Source organism: Anguilla rostrata, chromosome 2 (genome assembly GCF_018555375.3).
Source record: "Anguilla rostrata isolate EN2019 chromosome 2, ASM1855537v3, whole genome shotgun sequence".
NCBI lineage: Eukaryota > Metazoa > Chordata > Actinopteri > Anguilliformes > Anguillidae > Anguilla > Anguilla rostrata.
The window spans coordinates 66732986-66748899 of NC_057934.1; the positions used below are offsets into that span (position 1 = coordinate 66732986).

The window sequence follows — 15914 nt, forward strand, 5'->3', positions numbered from 1 at the left end:
GCTCTTCCCAAGCTATTTCCCTTCTATTCCCCCTGTTCTTCCCCAGCTATTTCCCTACTGTTCCCCTGTTCTTCCCAGCTATTTCCCTTCTATTTCCCCTGCCCTTCCCCAGCTATTTCCCTTCTATTCCCCCTGCTCTTCTCTGCCTATTTCCATACTGTTCCCCCTGTTCTTCCCCAGCTATTTCCCTTCTATTCCCCCTGCTCTTCCCTGCCTATTTCCCTACTGTTCCCCCTGTTCTTCCCCAGCTATTTCCCTTCTATTCCCCCTGCTCTTCCCTGCCTATTTCCCTACTGTCCCCCCTGCTTTTCCTTGGCTATTTCCCTACTGTTCCCCCTTCTCTTTCCTGGCTATTTCCCTTCTATTACCCCTGCTGTTCCCTGCCTATTTCCCTACTGTTCCCCCTGCTCTTCCCCGGCTATTTCCCTGCCGTTCCCCCACAAACGGGAGAAAAAAAGGGCAAAGATCCTCAAGAAGAGGTCCCGCCAGCCGTGAAGGAGTGAGGGATTTTAAAGCCTTTATTGAGTGAATGAGCCTACTGCACACGCATACGCATTAGTGTTGACTCTGCGTGCTCAGGGAACGTTGCCAAACATAATTAATGCTTCTACACTGTTGTCACTTCTCCAAAAGAACCAAGATTTCAGAAACGTTTAGACCGACCAGATCCTCATCAAGACTGGCCATATGGTCAAGCCATTTGTGCATTAAACCTTGCTGTTGGGAGCGATTCAAAAACTGCAGGCATTCCTCTTTTGGCAGATTTTGAAACACCCATTTATTGGTAATTTGGGTTGGTAGCTGAACGTGTAATCTAGCCATTGAACCCCCTCAGAGGACGTCCAACGAGATGTGGTGTGCATTTAATGGATCGAAATGGTTGCAAGAGCTCAAAGAGAATAATTATAATTCGACAGCAAAAAATCAACGCTCACACAGTCCGTTAAGCATGACCTTGTCGGCGCTGGCTTGAAACGCTTCCTCAGAACGAAGCGAAAAGGAACGCGAAACAAAGCAGAGGCTGCTCCCGATACCGTATTGTATTATAAACTCGGCACGCTGCATTGGGTCCATTGTTGGCATGGCAACACCGACTTGACTTACGTGTTTGTATCGAAAATATAAGAACGCGCTCGCTTATCTCGCGTTTCTGTGGGTATCTGAGAAGCCGTCTGTCCTCGCTGCAGCCCACGAACTGGGCTATGTGGTAAGATGGTACTCATGTTGGTTCCCTGTGGACTGATGCTTTAAACACTCTGGAGTGTCTCTCCCTTGTGTTCCTCTAAGGACCTTAGGCATAGCTCAGGAGGTAAGAGCGGTTGTCTGGCAGTCGGAGGGTTGCCGGTTCGATCCCCCGCCCTGGCCGTGTCAAAGTGTCCCTGAGCAAGACGCCTAACCCCTAATTGCTCCCATCGAGCTGATTGATACCTTTCACTGTTGGTGTGTGAGTGAGTGTGTGTGAATGGGTGAATGAGAGACATCAATTGTGAAGCGCTTCGGATAAAAGCGCTATATAAATGCAGTCCACTTACCTTGGCGTGCTGCTGTGGATGACCAGCCGAGCTTTTTGGGGCGCTGCAGCAACAAATCAGTTCTGCGGGTTCACCCCTTTCTCCTCCTCAGGAGAACCCGCACCTTCCTCGCCCTGAAGGCTGAGGATCAGATGCTTTCCAGTGTCATCAGAATCAGTAAATCTCTGTACATATATCAGGCTGAAAGGAGAAAAGTTCTGAATGAAATCTGGGTAGGTTTTTTTTTTGGTTTGCTCACGTATCTCTGATGGCAAGGTCTGGAAACACACACGCTGTCTCACGGTGATCTGACATCGCTAGCCTTTGTCGCTGACACTGCGTGTTCTTCCCAGTTCAGCTGCCCTGAGGGGCGGCAGGCGGCAACGGCGGCACTGTCTTCTCGCCCCCAATTCGGCTCGGCGGCTGTTTGCGGAGCGCCGAGGGGTCGAGGGTCACGGCTCGCCATCTCAGAGAGGCCCCAAATTGCTGGAGGCCCAGTTTCTTTTGGAGCCGCACGCGGCGCGACCATTCGATAGCGTGAGCCTCTACTGGCTTTCTGCGATCTGGCGACTGTTCCGTAACGTCTCCTGTCAGGAACTGGCGGTTTCGCTTGAGAGACCTAGCGCAGCTTCGAAGGTTTCTCTAACTGGAAACTGGTTCCCCCCCACCCCCCACCCCCGCCATTTGTAGACGGCGTGCTCGGTCCACTTCTCCACCCACCCTTAAAACGATAACGAAAGGAAGTAATTAAAATGTGCGGTAGACATTTGGCACTCTCTCTCTCTCTCTCTCTCTCTCTCTCTCTCTCTCTCTGCTGTGTGCTCCTTTAGTAATTTGTGTCAAGTGGGTTTTCGGTCAACCTGTTGTTCGCTGCTCCTGACACGTATGCTTTGCCGACATCTGGAATGCGGAGATGCGTCGCCTCGAGACTGCGGAACAATGGATTAGTGTCTAAGAGCGCGGGTGCTGGAGTTAAATATGGAGCTGTTCCTTTTTTTGCAAGCCGTGTAAGCGCAGAAAGATTACATTGCTGATGCATTTGCTCTAATTTCTGACCCCCCCGCTCACCTATTTAGCCTCTTTTTAATGTGACTGACAGGCCCGAGCGGGACCCCTGCAGGAGACGTTCCCAGCACCGTGCGGCCCTGGCTTTTTATCAGCCCAAACACTGTTTCAGACTGGGGCGGGGGGGAGGGGGGGAGACAGAGGGGCTCAAGACCATGCCCAGCCACGGTATTCCTGGAAGATTACAGATTACCGAGCGCACCCGCCTCTGCTTCCGAAACCTCGGAATCCTGCGTTTGTGCGACGGCGTGGGCAAATTTGTTTTTTTTTGCGCGTTGCACGTCGTACCGTGGCGTGTGACAGAGACGGGTCTGTCCCGACCGCTAGCGCTTGTCTGACAGCGGCCACTGCAACTTCTGCACCCATGCCGAGAGTAATACACTAATAATAACGGAAAAGGGTTATTGTCAGTTCGTTAATTTTCATTATTTTTTTTCTCTAATTTCTCATTGGCTGCTTGCCATGGCTCTGGATGGCTTGCCAGCATCATCTCCCCTCGTTTCTGTTTACCGAGCGTTCGGTGCGCCGCTGTTCGCTGTGCAGCTCGTTCTGGCTGAGAGAAGCACAAGCGCAGACACGCGTGTGTCTGTGTGCTACTCCCCACCTTTTTCTTTTTGAAAAAAAAAATATATTTTTAACCGGCTCTTTTGGCTGTTCGCTACATTGTGCGCTCTGAATAAGCGCTTCCTGTTAGCGGCGTACGGTTCAGCCTTTGATGTGGAGAGACGGCACTGCTCAGTTTCGCTGTTTGGAACACCTTGCGTTGGGAATCGCGCGTGTGTTTGCTGTCAGGGCGTTTCAGAGGCCTAAAGGAGACTGGAGGGGGAGGGCTGTGGACCACTGGTGGGAATGCTGTCTTGGGGGTGGGAATGCCGTCTTGGGGATGGGAATGCTGTCTTGGGGATGGGAATGCTGTCTTGGGGGTGGGAATGCTGTCATGGGGGTGGGAATGCCGTCTTGGGGATGGGAATGCTGTCTTGGGGGTGGGAATGCTGTCTTGGGGGTGGGAATGCTGTCTTGGGGGTGGGAATGCCGTCTTGGGGATGGGAATCAGCTGGTGTGTGCGTGGAATTCCTTTAAGAACTACAGGACTGCTTTGTGGTTTTCATCATCTAGCGTTCATTTTGGGGTTGTGTACACGTACAGGCGCACGGGTACGCACTGTGTGTGTGCTTGTGTGTACAGAACAACGTGGAAGTAAGTTCAGCCATGTTATCTTCGGATTGACGCTATCGCTAAGCAATAAACAGAGCTGTCGTTGCTTTCTGCCGTGCTAATTTCCCTTATTGTGAGCCAGTGGGGAGTCATTGTTAAGTCACAGGAGTTATGAAGATCCATCCATCCATCCATCCATTGTCTGATCATTCCTGGTCAGGGTCACAGGGTTCTGGGGCCTATCCCAGCATGCACTGGGCGAGAAGCAGAGGCATTAATGCACCGCGGAGAGGTCGGTGATCCAATCGCAGGAGTTACAAAGATACAAAAGGCAATAATAGTGGTGGCTCGGCCATCTTAGATGCTTGATGGTTAAGACCCCCTGACCTGCAGTTCTTTCTGTTGGCTCTTTCTGTCCTGTGTAGAACATCGTAATGTTCCAGCAAAAGGCATTCGTTCCAGTGTATGTCATAGCTAATCATAAAAATGAAAATGCATCTATATCTTATGTTATCTTATTTTATTATTGTTATGCTGACGGGGTCAGAAATGGCCCATGTATGAGTGGTCGCACCCAGTGAGGGAGGTGTGGGAAACTCCCCCCCACCCCCCCCCCCCCAACATTACGCCATGACCCAAAGTTTCCTGTTGACCACCAGCACGCAGGACCCGCCCCCCTTGTGGCAGAAGACCTTGGCGCTGTGTGTGTCCCCAGCAGGGAGGGCTCCCACGTCCCCTGGGCCTACCGAAACCTCGAGGGCGAGGCGCCTCTTTGAAGCTCCTCTGAAGCCTCTTTGAAGCCTGAGAGTCAGTGTTCTGGACCGGAGAACATCTTTGATGTTTATTGCTGTTCTTGTGTATTCTCTCTCTCTCTCTCTCTCTCTCCCCGGTCAAAGTCCACCCCTCCATTCCGTTCCCACAATTCCCGAGTTATTCCCCCCCCCCATCCCGGCACCCGTGGGCTTGGCTGTTATCTCCCCCCGGTGGCTCAGATTCTCTGCCCTTCAATGGCAGCCGTCCAAATACAGGCCAATTATATTTACCCGTTGCTGTTTGCGCTCGCGATGAATGCGGTTCAATCAGCTGGAATCGTGAAAGCTTTTCGCCGCCTAATGACTTGATTTCTTAAAGTCTCATGAATGCGAACACGTGTCACAGGAGCTGCGGGGGTAGAGGCATTCAACTCTCGGTTTCCGCATCCAAGAGTGTCGCAAATTAGCACGGTGCCAAAGGATTTGAAAAGATATTTGTGCATTTCCTTGTGTGTGTTGCATCGGGTTGATTTGGTTTTTTTAATTTTTTTAATGAAATTGGAACTTCCCCGCTAATTACAGTCAAAATCAGGGGCAGAATTAAGAATGTTCTTACAGTAAGTCTGCGGGCAACTTCAACCTGAGATTGTGTACCGGAGTAAAGATAATTATCTCTCCTCACTTTTTCTCTCCTGTGCTGTTTTTCACACGCTGAAACACGACTGAAGTTATTTAAGATGCACTTCCCCGAGGGAAGAATGATGTGTGCTTTACAAATGCTATATGGTAATACTACCAGCATGCTGGAGTTCAGTCCGTCCCTGTTGTGCAGATACCAGCGCGATCCCCTGCTCCCACCGCCCCCACCCCCCCGCAGCCCCCCCCCCCACCCTCCCGACAGCCCCTGTAACTCTCACAGTGCTCAGGGTATCACTCTGGCACGGCCTCAGTTCAGAGACAGCTCTGTGCTGGGTATTCTGGGTAATAACAGAAGCGGTGTCAGAGCCAGAATGTTTCTCAGGGTCAGAGTTCCGCCGTTACTTCCTTATTGCTCGTCTGTCGCAGATTTAATAATGATTAACCGAGGCTTCGCGTTAAATCGCGGCTGCCGGTGTCGCTCGGCTCCGTTCCTCACTTAGCCTCCCCGTCACCCGCCATTTTCATTATTCTTTCATTTTACGTTTTTTTTCTCTCCCCCCCCATCACATTTCCTTCCTCTGAACCACCCGGGCTGAGTGATCTTTTTAAATCTGAGTTAATCATTTATTGTTTTGTTTGCGGCAAAACAGTGACTCTGTGGGGACGGGGGATGGGGGGAATGGGGTGGGGGGGGGGGCGGTGCAGGGGGGGTTGGGGGAGGTTGGGTTAGGTGAGGGTGGCAGTGCCAGAGACGGCTGAATGGGGCTCTTTGTTCACTTCAGCACAGTGTCTATCTCCCTCAACCCCCCCCCCCTTCCCCCACCCCCCCCCCCCCCCCCTCCCGACAGCTCCTGTAGCTCTCACTGTCAAGGCCTTTCTTTTCTGAGGGCTGTTGTAAAGTGTTGCAGGGATCGTCAGCTTTCAGATGGGCGAAAAGCACAGCTGCTCTTGGAGGGAAGAGCATCAGGTGGTCAGGTTATTTAGGGTGCAATGATAAATCAGTGAAAGTAAGGGAAGTTATTGAAAGAAACACTCTCCTTCTACTCATTATTATTATTATGTATTAAAAGCAGCCCTTTCCAACATGGTTATGGGCAATAAGCTTGGTCACCTCCATCACATATAAACCACCAATTTTATAATCTTCTGCTTTCCAATAGTCCGAATCCTTTGTGTCCAATACCAAAAGTGCCAACGAGGACTACAGCCACTAATGGCCACCCGCAACAGCAGATAGTACTAGTCTGGGGAAAATTTCCCTGAGATTTAAGAGGCAAGAAATACTACTTTAGTGATCCGAAGGTCGTTCTCTGCTGGAACTAAAATGAAGTTTTGAAGTTCATTTTACCTTCACCCAGGGCCGCGTCACTACAGGTCCAGAATTGCCTCTGTGATTTTTTATCATGGCTGCCAGACACAGAAGAGAGCGTCTCTCCTCTGTTCGGCTAATAAGACGCTCTGTCCTTCAAGAGGTGCACACATTTCTCCCATTAGTTCCCTAAGAATATCCGCCTGTGCTCTCGAGCCGCCGGGTCCAGTGCTCGCTCTTGCGCGAGGAGCACGGGCGCTTTTAACGGCAGGTGTGTCGGAACGGGAGACTCGCTCGCTGGGCGGGGGGAGGGGGGGCGGGGGGGCAGGTGGGCGTGTGCACCGGCCGAGGAGAGAGAGAGAGAGAGAGGGCGTCTCCTGACAGAGAATAAGACGTCCGCGGGCAGGCATGCGTGCCGTGGCCCGGGAGAGAGGGAGACAGAGAGAGAGAGGAAGAGAGAGAGGGAGAGGGAGAGAGGAAGAGAGAGAGAGAGAGACAGAGAGAGAGAGCGAAAGAGAGAGGGAGAGAGACAGAGAGAGAGACGGAGAGAGGATGAGAGAGAGAGACAGAGAGAGAGAGGAAGAGGGAGAGAGGGTGATAGAGAGAGAGGAAGAGAGAGAGAGGGTGATAGAGAGAGAGGAAGAGAGCGAGAGAGAGAGAGAGAAGGAAAAGTGCGCCTTGCACCTCCTGTCAGCTGGTTGGAGCAGAATAATGGCCTCTCCACACAATTGCTCCCCCCGTGTGCCCCCGTCAGGCTCGAGCCACGGACAGAGAAAGGGCCGCTTAAACAGCTCGGCTTCGGCCTGATTCCCCCCCCCAGCCCTTTGTGGAAGCTCCTTACATGGGGAGGGAGGCAGAGCCGTCCTGGCACACCCATCTGATAATAAAGACTGGTGAATGATGGGGGCCAGAGAGGACTTCCTGTAGTCTCCGTTTCTCAGGGTAAATTGGAGGGGAGGGGATTCCTTCTGTTAAATGGGGTGGGGGGCGGAGTCAAAGCATTTAAACATTAAATGTTTCCACGAGGCTGGAACAAATGACAACAAAACAACCGTTTCTCAGGACAACAGGAAGAGGTGGCGCAGGGCGTAGGCCTGTGTCGTAAATCGAGCGTGAAAGTCGCGGTACAGGACGAGCGTGCTCTGCGGGAGGCTGGGCTGCGTCTTCATCCAGCTCGACAGGAACAGCGTGAGTGGCCGAAAAAAGCCGTCAGTCAGCATTTCTTTCATTCTCTCCGTTAGATACTTAGAAGTTTTGCCATCTGTACATTTTTTGCCAAAGACTGCAAACACACAGAATTTTAAATTCATGTGAATAAAATAGTATTGATTTTTCGGAGGCAAATGAGCTGATGACTGCTTGTAAAGGGCTCCAGAATCAAAGCGGAAACAGAATGCAGTTCACGCACCAGGTTTGTGCACAAATGCGTTTTTGACGCCATACCCTGTTCAGACGGTTGCCTGAAGAAGGCTGAGGTTGAAACGTGTTAGGCCTCCAAAAAAGATCAATAAGCTCTCCTGTTGAATTTTGAAAGTTGATCCTTTTTCATTTTTTTATTTTTATTTTTTCAAAATAATTTTTTTTTTTTTAAAGCACCTTTCATTTTTTTTCCACTGCTTGCTATTTTATAATAAAGCGGAATTCTCCGCGGAACGCTGTGGGTATATAAGACCTGGGGCTGCCTCGAGACTGCATAACATCACCTACTCTCTGCTCCCTGTCCTGCCTTCTTAAGTGAGAGGCTCCTCTTCCTCCTGTCTGTGGCGAGGGGTTTAATGTGGTGTGAGACATCGCACTCTTAAGAGGCCCCTTTTTTTGCCATTTTCTCCCCTAATTTAGTCCTTATACCAATTCCCCGTGTGTATCACAGTCCTGGTCGATGCACTATCCTCTGTCAGTCTGGGGAGGGTGTAGACAACCACATGCCAGCCTCCGATACATGTGGAGTCGCCAGCCGCTTCTTTTCACCTGACAGCGAGGAGTTTCACTGGGAGAGCGTAACGTGTGCGGATATTCACGCTATCTCCGCCAGATCCCCTCCCCGCTGAACAGGCGCCCCGACCAACCAGTAGGAGTCGCTAATGCAATGATCAGGACTCATATCCTCACCAGCTTCCCACCCGTGAACACTGCCAATTGTGTTCGTAGGAACGTCTGACCAAGCCGGAAGTGCCGCTGCCGGGGATTGAACCCGGGTCTCTGCCTAAGAGGCCCCTTTGATCTCAGTCTTTCGCTCAACAGCACCTGTATTCAGCGATGCGCTGGTTTTCCTGGGTAGCAGTTGGAGTCGCGTCATTGGCTGCTGCAGGTAGACCCATGCTGTGGAGAGCTCCTGAGCCAATGGGAGGCCTGCAGCGCTCCCGCTCAGGAGCAGAGCCCTAATGAAGGACACCCGAAGACTGGTGTGAATTAGGCCGCGCTAAAAGAGCATCTGTTTCTGGGATGGTGTGGGGAGAGGTGTGGCACAGACGTGCTTGGGGGAGTGGGGTGGGGTGGGGGGGGGGTGGGGTACTTTGTGCCCGTGGACCAATGGGCTGCCTGCCTCGTGTTTACTTATGCTGGTCTCGTGCTGCACTCAATTTGGCTGCTTGTTCACACTGGCACAAAAGTGCTTGTCTCTGCAAATGATGAAAAATAGCCACTGTTTATTATTTTCGACCGCTGGGGGTCTGGCCCGGGACTTGAGTGAGGAACGACTCATTAAAGCAGAAAATTGTTTCCAAATTGAGACCCAGTGTTATCCGCTACTGTGAGGCTAGCCGAGTCTGCCCTGGAATGTCCTTCTGTGAAACCGTCTTGACCGCAGAAATCAGTGCACGTATCTGCAAGTCCCTCTATTAGTGAGTATAGGACACCAGTGCAGATCGCTTTAGTTTGAGTCTTTCCTGACCGTAGACCTTGGCATATCGAACCGTAAATTAATTTCCACAATATGAAGAGGTTCACAGCTCTGTGAATGCTTTCTGACTATAGAGGAGAGCTCACAGGTCTGTGAATGCCTTCTAACTATAGGAGAGAGCTCGCAGCTCTGTGAATGCCCACTGACCATAGAAGAGAGCTCACAGCTTTGTGAATGCCCACTGACCATAGAAAAGAGCTCACAGCTCTGTGAATGCCCACTGACCATAGAAGAGAGCTCACAGCTCTGTGAATGCCTTCTAACCATAGAAGAGAGCTCACAGCTCTGTGAATGCCCACTGACCATAGAAGGGAGCTCACAGGTCTGTGAATGCCTTCTAACCATAGAAGAGAGCTCACAGCTCTGTGAATGCCTTCTAACCATAGAAGAGAGCTCACAGCTCTGTGAATGCCCACTGACCATAGAAGGGAGCTCACAGGTCTGTGAATGCCTTCTAACCATAGAAGAGAGAGCTCACAGGTCTGTGAATGCCTTCTAACCATAGAAGAGAGCTCAGAGGTCTGTGAATTCCTTCTTACCATAGAAGAAAGCTCACAGGTCTGTGAATGCCTTCTAACCATAGAAGAGAGCTCACAGCTCTGTGAATGCCTTCTAACCATAGAAGAGAGCTCACAGCTCTGTGAATGCCTTCTAACCATAGAAGAGAGCTCACAGCTCTGTGAATGCCCACTGACCATAGAAGGGAGCTCACAGGTCTGTGAATGCCTTCTAATTATAGAAGAGAGCTCACAGGTCTGTGAATGCCTTCTAACCATAGAAGAGAGCACACAGCTCTGTGAATGCCTTCTAACCATAGAAGAGAGCTCACAGCTCTGTGAATGCCTTCTAACCATAGAAGAGAGCACACAGCTCTGTGAATGCCCACTGACCATAGAAGGGAGCTCACAGCTCTGTGAATGGCTTCTTCCCAAGTAGCCGTGCGTTGAAGAAAGACAGGATAAGCTACCTTCAGCTGTGTGAGGACGCATTTATAAAACTGATGCCTCTTAAATTGTCATTTGTTGCTCTCCGTGATCAAACAGCATCATTAATCCTTGTGAAAAAATGGGAGGGTAGCATGTCAACCCAAATACTTCCTCTAATTTCCTTTGTGCAGTGGGCTATTCCCCTGCTGGGGGACAGCTCGATATGAGAGGGGCAGTTTCTGTAAGTGAAACTGACTCCCCACCTGCAGCTGGGCTGGTTAGCATATTCTGGATGCGTCTGTTGCTTTATCATTATCTGAGCGATGAGTCTCGCTCCCGCTACGGAATGCTGACAGACAGGAGAGCCCGGAGAGCGTTTAGTTTCTGCACGGTGTCTGAAAGCTGTCTGCCTGCAGATCATCTGACGCTCAAAGCAGCCGTTCGCACTGTGTGGAAACGCCGTGAACACGCGCTGTGGTGTTTTTTACGCACCGCCGCGTCCTGAATCTGTAAGTCCCGTCTGTTTGCCGTCCTTACGAATAAAACGATGGGAGACAAGACACCACCGAGCGTGGTGCATAGCCCGTTACTTATAGTTGGTCCCGAAACTTTAAATTTATAACAGCATTCCAAATGTGAAATCTCCTTTGTCCAGTTTGATTCTTCAAGGCTGCTGTTGCAAGAACAAAAAGTAGTGTTACATCAGTCGGAGCACAGACATCCTGTAGAACAGTAACCACACACTAATAAAAACGTAATGTTCGGCCCATAAGTATACACTGGGGTGTGAATAACACTGCCTCTGTCTCTGTGCTGAGCCTGGAGGGGATCATGCGTTTGGTCGCGTGTGTTTCTGCGTGTGTGTGTGTGTATCTTTTCGAAGCTAATCTCGCATACTACTGGGCCGATCAGCCTAATACTTGTTGTGCATGCTGACCTCAGGCCAAGGACCTGAATTCTTGAATATTTTGCAAATCGGTCAACGACAAGTATTTTTTTATAATTAATTTCCATCATTGTTGTCCATTGAAATAGATTGAGTGCTAACTCCTCACTCCTCCTAACCGGCCGCTAGGGGCCGCAAGTGATCAACAACTGCTTCCAAACGGACAGACACGCCTGGCGGAGATCTGCACTCCACTGAGTGCACTCTTCTATTTGTTATATGCAGTTAATCTGTGTGACCATGCACACCTCCTGCCCCGTTTAGGGTTTGAAAAGAGGTTCAGAAACGCGTGACCGAATATCCACCTCAGCGAGAGCGCGATCCATTCTTCCTTGTGAGGTCTCCGGTTCCAGCAAGCACCGGCCTGAGACAGTTAGGATGAGTCTCTAAAGGTCTGTGTGGCAGAGGCTGCAGGGGGCTCCTGTCAGACTAAGACCCCCCTTCTCTGCCCCACGCTGGGAATAGAAAGGTGGCTCCCGGGGTTGGAGTCTATCACAGTTTGCTGACTTGGATGGCGGTGCCTAGAAATGCCAGACGGGATGCGGTCTCTTCGACCGACCACACGGGACATGGTCAGAGGACTCGGGCAGAGAGGAAGTGTGAAGTGAAGTGCATCTGTTCAGGCTGTCCTCCTCCGTGCGGTCAGCGCATCCCTGCTGGGGTGCTGTCGCAGGTCTCCAGGCTCATCCGGACCCTTTAAATCCCACATGTTCAGTGCTTAATTCGCCAGTTCAGCCCCTGAGCTCCTGTGCACTGTGATAGCTGTGAAAACTCTGCAGCCACCCTGTCTGGCTGTGCAGTCTCACGTTTGATATCGTAGCTGTAGAAACTGCAGCTATCCTGTCTGGCTGTGCAGTCTCACGTTTGATATCGTAGCTGTAGAAACTGCAGCCATCCTGTCTGGCTGTGCAGTCTCATGTTTGATATCATAGCTGTAGAAACTCTGCAGCTACCCTGTCTGGCTGTGCAGTCTCATGTTTGATATCATAGCTGTAGAAACTCTGCAGCTGTTCTGTCTGGCTGTGCAGTCTCATGTTTGATATCATAGCTGTAGAAACTCTGCAGCTGTTCTGTCTGGCTGTGCAGTCTCATGTTTTCTATCATAATTGTGGAAACTCTGCAGTTGCGCTGTCTGGCTGTGCAGTCTCATGTTTGATATCACTGGCTGTAGTGCAGCAGTAAGGCAGGTGGTCCTGCAGGGCCTTGTGGATCCTCTGTGAGGGGCCGTGTGATGGACAGGAGTGATTAGCAACAGGAAGGGGGGGCGGGGCTAGTGTCACAGTATCCCTGCCTGCTGCCTCTAAACCCCGCCTCCTGCCTCCTGTGTCCCTGGACCTTTTTAACACCTGCTGAAATATTCAAATTGATAGGCTTTATTCTCCAGCCTGATGAATATTTCAGCCTCTTCTCTACTTTTTTCTCTTTTTTTTTGTTAGCCGCGAGTGTTGCCAAAGATGGGTTCAAGGCGTATGCTGTAGGACCGCGTACGCAAATGCACTTTCGCTGTCTTCCTGCTTAATAATGAAGGCGGTGGGGGGGTGGGGGCGGGTGGTCTGGTAAGGCTGACAGGGAAAGACACTGGGAGCCAGAGGGGGTGCTGGACAAGGTGCGGGGATATTCCCAACACAGACACCTCTGCCAGGCCAGTGCGTGTTTAAAAAAAGTCATCCTGTTACATCAGACGGACAGACCCTGTGGTCTTAATAGTGGGACCAGAGTGTTGTCACTATTTTACATTATATTTTAGGCATGTGCCTGATGCCCTTATCCATATTAATTAGAAGGGAAATGGTCTGGCCATAACACCCCGGTGATAGGTCCCGTGTCACTAGAATTAACATGTGGAACGGAAGGTAGAGAAAGGAAGGATTTTTTTTGTTGTTGAAGGGGAGGGATAGCGAAATATGGGGTAGACAGGGGAAGATGTGGAAGAGAGATATGAGAATCAGAATGGAGCCGATTGGGAGCGGCCTTTCCTGCGGAGTTGGAGAGTACGGAGGGGCTGTTCTGACTGAGGTGGCCAGTTCGGGAGAAGAGTCAAGGCCGGGAGGAGGGATGACCGGGTCACCACAGGGAGGGGAGAGCTAGACAGAGCGTTGGCAGTAGATGAAAAGGCCAGTAGTGGTGGGGGGGGGGGGTGGGGGCTACAGAAAGCCACGCTGTTCTGCAGTAAAGGACCCATTCTCATGAGGTCATCAGGAAGCAATTTGTTAATTAAGCCATTGTTAACCTGTCAGTGTTGTTAATATTTGATTCAAGTAAGGAAGCTTAGTTTTATTTATCATGGTTGGAACTTGAGTATCTTTAGCACTGCATGTGTGGTCTTTGCTTTTGTTTATGTGCGTTTTTGTCATTGTTCCAGGTCCTCCCTGACCTGCCCTCATTGCCTTAAACAGAGCAACACCTTCGATCCTTTCCTGTGCATCTCCCTCCCCATCCCTCTGCGCCAGACCAGGTGAGTGCTACAGACACGCTGCTACAGACACACTGCCACAGTCACACTGCTACAGTCACACTGCCACAGACACACTGCTACAGACGCACTGCTACAGACACAGTACTACAGACACACTGCTACAGACACACTGACACAGACACACTGCCACAGTCACACTGCTGCAGACACACTGCCACAGTCACACTGCTACAGACACACTGCTACAGACGCACTGCCACAGACACACTGCCACTTGACACGCCGCCACAGACACACTGCTACAGACACAATACTACAGACACACTGCTACAGACGTACTGCCACAGTCGCACTGCCACAGACACACTGCTACAGACACAATACTATAGACACACTGCCAAAGACACAAACTAACAGACACATTCAAGGACAAGAATACTGTGAGTCTGTCACATATGGGTACAGTCAGACCGAAATAGAGTCAGTGAAACGGTATTATGCAGGCACAGTCACTCAGACACAGTCATTGAGAGGCACAGTCACTCAGACACAGTCATGGAGAGGCACAGTCACTCAGACACAGTCATTGAGAGGCACAGTCACTCAGACACAGTCATTGAGAGGCACAGTCACTCAGACACAGTCATTGAGAGGCACAGTCACTCAGACACAGTCATTGAGAGGCACAGTCAGAGAGATAAAGTCATAAAGAGACCGAGTGAGAGAGGCCTGGTCAGAGAAAGACACAGTTCAGCATACAGTCAGGTAGAGATGCGCAGCGAGAGACAGTGAGACAGACAGCGAGAGAGACAGCGAGAGAGACAGCGAGAGAGACAGAGAGAGAGACAGCGTGAGAGACAGCGAGAGAGACAGAGAGAGACAGAGAGAGAGACAGCGAGAGAGACAGCGAGAGAGACAGAGAGAGAGACAGCGTGAGAGACAGCGAGAGAGACAGAGAGAGACAGCGAGAGAGACAGAGAGAGAGACAGCGAGAGAGACAGCGTGAGAGACAGCGAGAGAGGCAATTCAGAGAGGAGAGTTCCTTTAGAAAGACACCGCACAGTGAAACCTGCGGTTCAGTAAAATGAAAGTGGCAGAGTCAGAGGAGCCCGGCGAGCTTCAGCAGTGAAATGGCGTGAGCCTCGCCTATTCAGGGACGGGCACTCCCCAGAAGCAGCTCTATGTGAGAGAACAAGATAAGGATCTCAGATTGCATGTGGGAACAATACAATAGGCCCGGCACAGAACAGGCAGAACTGGAAACGTTCCAGAGCGGGACCCTCACAATGGGAAACAATGCCATATTCAATTCTCTGATCATTATTATTACTGTGCTTAGTGGATGCCTTTAATCTAGGGCAAATTACATGGCTGACATTTCACATATTATTATGTTTGTGGAGCTGAACAGCAGCCGAAGCTATTCGGTTTAAATACCGCGTGCTACGTGGCTGGCAGCATCGTCGGGAAGCTGAATCTGCAGCCTGTTGGTCGCAAGCCTGTAGCAGTCGACTCTAACCGCTGCGCTGTCGAAGCAACCTGATCACGCTGTCCGCGCCGCGTGCGCCCTTCTATGACATCATAAAGCCCTCCTCAAAGGTCAAGGAGTTCAGCGTTAACCTTCACAGACTGCCTCAGTCAGACAGGGGATTCTCCCCCGGTCAGGCAGGAGAGGAGGCTAACGTGAGGGACGGTTGTGATAAGCCCGGGGCTCCAGTCGGACCGCCTCGGCCCGGCCCGGGGAGTTTCCAGCTCAGATTCCTGGGACGGGACGTGAGCCTGGAGGAGGAGGAGGGGGGGAGACGGTGCCGGGGTGTACCTGGCAGAGGCGCTGGCCCCAGTCCGGGGGGGGGGGGGGTAGCCGCACGTTCCTGTGCTCGTGGGAACCGCCGTCGAACGGAACCGTGACCGAGCTGCCAAAGGGGGGGGGGCTGTTGAGCGACTCCGCCGGATCCTGGTTTATCACATGTGCGCTCAGCAGCCAAGCCTGCACTTTCTACTGTTCTGATTTTTTTAGGGTGTGTCGCGGGGGGGTGGGGGACACCAAAGATTGCTACAACGAACAGCTTGGCTCGAAATGAAAACCAAGATGGCTCGTCTGTTTTTCCTGGTAGATTGATGCTTTTGGAGATGGAGCCCAATCCTCAGCGGGGTTAGCAGATGGATGGCTCTGTACGGCCGCCATTCATCACTCTTCCAGTAAACAGCGTGTTACTCTGCCGGGCCGTGTGGTCGTAGCAGCGCTGGCTGTTAAACTCTGAGTTTATCTGCCTCAGAGGTGGGATTAAGGCTTTCC

The 15914-nt window shown here is 51.2% G+C and overlaps 1 protein-coding gene across 1 annotated transcript in view; it reads left to right on the forward strand.

The window, feature by feature from the left end:
• usp43a (ubiquitin specific peptidase 43a) overlaps positions 1–15914 on the forward strand; it is a 133218-nt gene that overhangs the window by 53853 nt on the left and 63451 nt on the right. Inside the window, exon 4 of the mRNA XM_064324135.1 lies at positions 13565–13657. Coding sequence (XP_064180205.1) covers positions 13565–13657 — 93 coding nt within the window. The remainder of the gene's footprint in view (positions 1–13564; positions 13658–15914) is intronic.